General features: G+C 39.7%; 1 protein-coding gene across 1 annotated transcript; it reads left to right on the plus strand.

The window, feature by feature from the left end:
- Positions 1–5,283, plus strand: LOC102794392 (uncharacterized). The gene is made up of 4 exons (XM_087844150.1): positions 1–92; positions 757–824; positions 2,948–4,876; positions 4,983–5,283. The coding sequence occupies exons 2-3, from the start codon at positions 770–772 to the stop codon at positions 4,456–4,458; spliced, it is 1,566 nt and encodes a 521-aa protein (XP_087700276.1). The 5' UTR covers positions 1–92; positions 757–769; the 3' UTR covers positions 4,459–4,876; positions 4,983–5,283.
- The last annotated feature ends 2,599 nt before the right edge of the window (positions 5,284–7,882 follow it).

Raw genomic sequence — 7,882 nt, forward strand, 5'->3', positions numbered from 1 at the left:
GTCTATACCATCTATACCAACACCAAGTTAATCAAACTGGTGTTGCCTGACCTCAAAGTCAATTCAGCATGTACCCTTGGGATCCACAAAAGGCAAGACTCTTATAACAGTTTGGATATTAACTATAACTGTTTCTAAATAGTATGCAGTTAGGATCATAGGTATTGGGAGAGTTTTGTAGCATTTCCTCTGTATACCACCACAGTGAATTAAAGCAATCAAGATGTGGTTGAAGTTCAGACATTTAGCTTTAATTTAAGGTGTTTAACAGAAGTATTGCATAACCAGAATTGCAGTCATTTTTTACACTTTGTTATAAAATTACAAAGTAATACTTTTAGATCTTTTTTCCAACATCAGGCCGGGGTCTTTCTGTGTGGAGTTTGCATGTTCTCCCCGTGTTTGCGTGGGTTCCCTCCGGGTACTCCGGCTTCCTCCCACCATCCAAAGACATGCAGCTTGTGGGGATAGGTTAATTGGATAATCCAAATTGCCACTAGGTGTGAATGTGTGAGTGAATGTGAGTGCGAATGGTTGTTTGTCCCTGTGTGTTGGCCCTGCGACAGACTGGCGACCTGTCCAGGGTGTACCCCGCCTCTCGCCCTATGACAGCTGGGATAGGCTCCAGCGCCCCCCGCAACCCTGAAAAGGAGAAGCGGAAGCGAATGGATGGATGGATACTTTTAGATCTGTTTTCATAGACTGCATTTCCTCAAATCAAGTTGAAAATAATCTCAAATCTTTGTCCTGTTTCAGGCCGGAAAGGCAAATGAGAAAGATGAGAAAGCTGGCACGTTGCAGCTGCGAGGCTATTCGCACCAAAGGTGGGTTAGAAGTGAAAAATCGAATGTTGTGTACTATTTAAAAACATGACAGTAAAGTCAAAGTTTGTCTGGGTGTTTGGGTGTTCTAGTGGAGCGTATTATTACACGATTTACATGTTACATGCAGCACTAGTTTTATATATAATATATATCACAGGTTCTGGTTAACAAACTGCTTCTGAATGTCACGTAGAAAGAGACAGGCGACTCAGTCGCAGACTCGGAAGGCGGTTCAGTGCGTTTATTTACAGTGAGTGAGCAAATGTGCCAGGGAGTTAGTGGTCCAAGGGGGGGTCCAACCTGTCCAATATTTACAGTGCTCTCAACCACACCACTGGTGGGGTCCAAAACCTGTTACTGATACTGGGAGGTCAGGCAAAGCACAACGAGGGACGCTGTCACACAAACAGAGAAACGATAGTCAGGGTTGCAGTTCAACGATCCAGCGAAGACACGATTCAACCTCAGCTTAATAGTGGTCTTATCAGCCAGGTGGTCAGGAACAGGTGGAGCCTCACAGGCATAGCTGGACTGGCCATCGGGCATACCGGGCATTTGCCCGGTGGGCCGCTGGCGATTTTTTGTTTTTATGGGCCGATCGATTTTTTATTTTTTTATTTTTTGGAAGGGTATAAATAATGAAAGGTGTTGGATTGGCCAATTGGTCATGATCGACTCTGGGCTGGACCAATTACAGCCGAGGAGGTCGGATGCACCCTCCCCCTTGTTTAGCAATCTTATAGGCCATCCATCGGCTCTTTGTTACTTCGGAAACATGGCTTAAACAATTTCCACGACGTAATCCGATAACAACCGATCTCTTTACCCGTCGGCTTCCCGTGGCTGTCATGCAACAGGTGTTGTACCAAAAAGTGATTTCCAATGTTTGCGTGTATTTTTTATGTGTAATATCTATGTTGGTAAATAGACTTCGGTGAACAGCGTTTACAAAGGGGCTATATATGGAATTAAAAAATTATCTGTTTCTTCAAGTATCTTTACAACTCTGTGTTATTGTACTTACATTATAACCAATCCGGTCCTTTATCCCCACTTTAAATATTTTTACAGAACTATTGTCATATTTGAGCCATTTGTGCTGTCCAACTACTTCTTACAAAAGACATTTTTAATGTTAATTAGACTTTTTTTAACGGCATAAATAAAGGTTATATAAAAGTCACTGCCAAAGACTGATTGCGGTTTCTACCTTGTTACACTAATGTTGTTTGTAGCTCAATATGACTTTATGTCATCCATGAGGGATGCATTTGACATATGTTTCACATATTATAGCCCAACAAGTTACTTATAGCAATTTAAATACGAGCAATCAGTTTTTGGCAAATACCGGAAATCACTTTTTGGCACAACACCGGCTATTGCAGTTAATAATACAACAGTTTCTTGCCATTTTTTGTGTTTCTTTTTATCACTGTGTAACTGAGTTCAATTGAAAGCCTGCATGCGCTAGTACCGCTTGCCACAAGTTCCCAGAATCCTTTGCGGTTTTACCCCTGAATGACGTCACATTTTTGGTGGGCCGGTCTCTAGTCAAAATGCCCGGGCCGATTTTTTGTCCCAGTCCAGCCCTGCTCACAGGTGCGCACAATCAAAGGTGGGATGAGAGACGAGCCCGCCCATGGACTCGGGGCAAAACACCAGACACAGAGAGCAGAGAAACCGAACCCCTGACACTAAAAGTGTCTCTGTGGGACCAGAATCATTTTGTTTTTACATTTTGAAGTTGTGAGCAACATTTAATTACATAGAGAGACAAATTATTTTGAAAATTAAGTCAAATCTTATTTTGAATTTGACTCCAGCAAATTATTGTGTCTGCACTCAAGCAGCTTGTTTTCTTCTTGTCCAATGAGAAGCTTTGTTTTGTTTTGTAATAGTACAAACATAGTAAAAATAGATTTTTTTTTTCAGTTTAATATCATTGGATTGTGTTTTTATTTATTTCCTAAGTGTTTTAACCTTTCAGGAAATGTTGCTTAACGTGGTCGTTGCTGCATTGTGACATCTCTTTTGTCATTTGGACAAATCAACCTTTGAATTCCAGTTTCTAGCAGCTGTGAATCTTCTCATCACGCCTTTTTTGTCCTCTCTTTCTTTAGTGAAGAGATCTGCACCCTGGCACCAGAAAATAGAAGATAAGTTCAAATTCCCTTTCAAATACAAGTTATATAAATTTAAAAAATCAATCCAGATCAGCACCTTTACTAGCAAAAAAGCACAACAATTATATTTTGGAAATCTTTTACAAAAGTCATTTGCAAATGGCAAAAAGTTTGAATTCAAAATTAAAGAAGCTGAAAACTCTACCCATAAAAACGCTCATAATAATCTTCTTGTATCTGAAATCAAAAACAGTCACTTCCTCAAAAGAAAGTGGTCGTTGCCAGATGATCTTGCTGTTATCAAGAAACCAAAAAGAAATCCTGCCTATCCAAACTCTATCATTCCTTTCCATTCAAAGATTCTCCACATATCCGGTAATCAAATTTTTTTTTTCTCTGAAGTTCAAACTTTCCACACACACAGTTTTTCCGAGACGTTGACAGCAGCCGAAGCAAAACATCGAAATAAAACTTTACCAAATTTACACCACAACAAACGTAATACTTGTAGTACAGAAGAGCAGCAGAAAATGAAGCTGTTTAAGGATGAGAGTGAATCGATTCGTCGACAGAATAAAAATAAAGAGAAATTTTATCATTCAATCAAAGAAATGCAGAAAATTCGAGAAAAAATTCCAAGTGTTGATGCAAACAGATGTTTTCCATTCCTCAAAGAGTACCTTCAGATTCATGGACATAAGCAGTATGCATTTGTTATTGTTGTCATGAAACATAGTAAAAATATCATTGTTTCTCCGGCATTTCAGCCAGATTATGAAAAAAAGGGAAATCCTGGAAAAACAAAGCACAGCGAGCCTCGTTTATGTGAAGCTTTTGAACCTTTTTTGCAACAGAATGGAAATTTAGTGGAGACTATTCTGATTTATACATTCAATAGTCCATGTTTAGGTTGTATGTCTCTACTTCTCGAAAAAGCTCATCGCTGGTGCTGTAAATATGGATTTTCCACAACTGTAGCATTCACACAATTTTACGGATTAAGTGGACAAAATTGTTTCCAAACTCTCACCTACTCATCTACCAACATGTTAGGTCCATGCGGTGTGTTTTATGAAGACAGTCAAAGATGGAAGCGTGATCACTTCAAACTGAAGTCTTTCACAGTCAACAGTAAAATCTTCCAAAATATCAGGAAACTTAGTGAAAAAGGAGAAAAACACAGCTGCCGTAAGAAAATTGAATCTTATGTCTCTGTGCTGCAAACACTGGCAAAAAATTCCTTTTGTTCACGTGAAACACATTTACAACGTGGTGAAAACACAATTTATTCTTTCGTATTTCCCCCAATGATCCAAGATGCATGTAGAGACAGTCTTTTAAGGGACTGGTCAGCACTGGTGAACGACTGTGCCATGTCAAACATGAGACAAAAAATAACCCTGAATTTTAATGTTGCGGTAGTTGAAGTTATTAACCAAAATCTTAAGTCCTCTTGTGGGAACAACAGCCCTCTAAAGCTTTGCCACATCCCTCTGAATCTGCAATGATTGAGACGACTCTAAATAAATTATAATTAAAAGAATTTTATGTGTCTGTGCTGAAAAATTGAATTGGATGTATAATAAATAATGTATATTCATTTATTCTGAATAAATGAAAAAAATTTAAAACATTTTTTTAAAAAAAAATATTAAATTATATATCATAAGATATATAATTTAAGACATATTTATATACGTCCAGAGTAACAGCCGTAGACTGCAGTTTGCCGCCTGTCAGGTAGTCAGTAATCCAGGGGAGCTGAACTCCCTGGTGACTGTAGCCTGGTGACTGCAGCGTGCCGAGGGGCTCACGTGGATCTGTGGCTGAATCTGGAGCTGAGACTGGAGGTGTTCAACGAGGAGTCCTACGAGGCAGCAGAGCTGGTGCGCTGATCATTAATGGCCGAGGCTGCTCACACCAAAGGTGGGTTGATGAGTTATAAACTGTAACAATATCTTGTAGCTTGGAACAGAAAAATCTCATCTTTGTTCTCTGTCTTGCTGCCTCCTCCTGTTGGTTTGTGTGTTAGTGAGCGGCAGGATTCTCCAGTCCAGTGAGCACAGCTCCATCAGCTGGTGGAGTTCAGTCAACACACCTGCTCTCAACAACCAGCAGTGTGCTCAAACATCGGTTTCTCCTCCATCCTACACGATGTTTTACACTCCAGAAGCAGTAAATCAGGATTACATCACCTCTCTGTAGAAGGAAACTCTCCAAGTGTCCTTATTTGGATTCTTGTCTCCTTCTCAGTTCCTTCCTGGTGTGTGTGCTGGACTGGATCCTCTGGCTCGGTGCCATCCTTTACTTATAATAAAAATCATTGAAACTTTTGTCGCTTGTCTGAGTCTGCATTTAAATCCATGTGTTCTGGTTCCCTGTGTCAAAGATGTGAGCCACAACCACAAACCAAACTAAATTTAGTAAAGGTGAACATATCAAAGGGAACAGGTTTTAAAACCATAATAAAACAAAAATCCAAATTCTAGTAAAACAACAACAGATACATGAATATGAAAAAAGTCCAGCACTCCTGCAAAGTTCAATTTTTGAGCTCACAATAATAAAAACCTTCCAAATGTTATATAGTTACATTTCACAATAAAGGTATAAGCCAAACCCAGCATCAGCGCTGTCAAATCTAATTAGCTCCCAGAACTCAAAAAAATTATGCAAACTCGTCGCCTCAAAAAAACTAAGTAAGGCTTACTTAAGATGACTAAATTAGGGCAACTTGTTCATTCTAAACTACCCCATACTAGCAATTTATTACAAAGCAGCTGGTGCCTCCTGTTGGACACGAGACCACATCAATTGTTCTCAAACTTTTTACATCATTCCCCACATGTCAGGAAGAAATATTTTCACTCCCCATCTAAACAAAACAATGACAGAAAAGGCTAGCAGCAACTTTATTTAGATAATAAACTTTCATCCATCCATCCATTCGCTTCTCCTTTTCAGGGTTGCGGGGGGCGCTGGAGCCTATCCCAGCTGTCATAGGGCGAGAGGCGGGGTACACTCTGGACAGGTCGCCAGTCTGTCGCAGGGCCAACACACAGGGACAGACAACCATTCGCACTCACATTCACTCGCACATTTACACCTAGTGGCAATTTGGATCATCCAATTAACCTATCCCCACAAGCTGCATGTCTTTGGACAGTGGGAGGAAGCCGGAGTACCCGGAGGGAACCCACGCAAACACGGGGAGAACATGCAAACTCCACACAGAAAGACCTGATGGTGGAATTGAACTCAGGACCTTCTTGCTGTGCTAACCACCGTGCCACCGTGCTGCCCAGATAATAAACTTAATAATAATAAGATAATAAACTTATTCACAATAACTCCTTCGCTAATTTTTGTTTTCAATAAACAACTTTCATTTCAAAAAGTATTTGTAACTTTTGTCACTAGACTACTTCATTAGTCTGCACCACTTCTTCAAAAAAGCAACATCTGGGCGTTTTCAGTGGGAGAAACGTTTCGTCACTCATCCAAGTGACTTCAGTCTCAGCTGACTGCAGGTTTCCCCAACCTTATAAACAGTACATTTGCATAATGACTGAAACCAGCCCACTGAATGAACAATGGGCTGTGAGGTCAGTTCCTTCATCTTAATTATGCAAATTCTCATGACCATTGATCAACAACCACTGATCAATGGCCATGAGTACCATTCACAGAAAGTTCACCCCACTTTGCAGTTATTTATTTGTAAAAAATGTTTGGAATCATGTATGGTTTTCGTTCCACTTCTCACGTGTGCACCACTCATGTGGAATTCCAATAAAATTGATTCAAGTTTCATTATTCTTAAGTAAATCATTTGTCCGTTCATCCAATCAAATTCAAGCTGTCTGAGCGTTTTATCTGAAGACTTGATGGATTCAGCTGGCCATCCTCTCACCTCTCATCCAGTTACGGTCACTTCTGCTGCCAAAATAACAGCAACATTCCAGTTTGCTAAAACACTAACACTGAGGCTTCAAAATGAATCAAACCTATATTCAATCATTCATTCAAGTTTATAGCGACAAAGTTTTGCAATAAATAAAAATACTGTCTAAATATTCTAATTCTACATGGAGTGATTTTACAGTTATCTTTAAGTGCATCTCTTAGAAGCTAAATGTGATCTTTTACTCCATTCAGTGTACCTGCATGATGGTTATGCACACCACTTACAGCTGTGAGATTTTCATTGCAATGTTTTGCAAACATCACAGGTATTACTACTTTAGAAAAATCACTGCATGGCAGATAACACATATTTTGGTGACCATTTTGCTGAAACATTTGGTACTCACTGTGTTTAACAGACACATCTTGTCCAAGTAGAATGTGACTTGTTGGTATTTCAGTGTATTTTTGCTCAGACCTGGCTGGCTGTCAAAAAGTTAATGAGATATTCTGATCAGTGTTAAACATAATTTACCATCAGCAAAATCACATATAAATAACTCACACCATTATGGAATTATGGTTCTGTGTTCAACCATCAATATCCCTACTTTCAAATCATGCATCATGATGGTTTGGTGGCAGTTATCTTCTCACATTCACACTGTCACCCACTAATCTACCAAAGTTGAAGTTGGATCACGCGCACACACAATATTCAGACATGTCCCTGCACTGGCTTCCAAATGAATTTAGGATTCATTTTAAAGTTCTTTTATTGGTTTTTAAATCTTTATGTGTATCTGTCTGATTTGCTGAAGCCCTATGTCCCCACTCGTTCGCTCCGGTCAGCTGAGCAGCTGTTGCTCTCAGTCCCCAAATCACGGCTGAAACTGAGAGGAGACCGAGCGCTCTCTATCGTGGCTCCTAAGCTTTGGAATAATCTTCCTCTTCACATTAGGCACTCGACATCAGCGCTGGTTTTTAAATCCAGATTGAAAACGCATTTTTATTCACTGGCTTTTG

This window comes from Neolamprologus brichardi, chromosome 7 (genome assembly GCF_056152115.1).
Source record: "Neolamprologus brichardi isolate AB-2024 chromosome 7, ASM5615211v1, whole genome shotgun sequence".
Taxonomy (NCBI): domain Eukaryota; kingdom Metazoa; phylum Chordata; class Actinopteri; order Cichliformes; family Cichlidae; genus Neolamprologus; species Neolamprologus brichardi.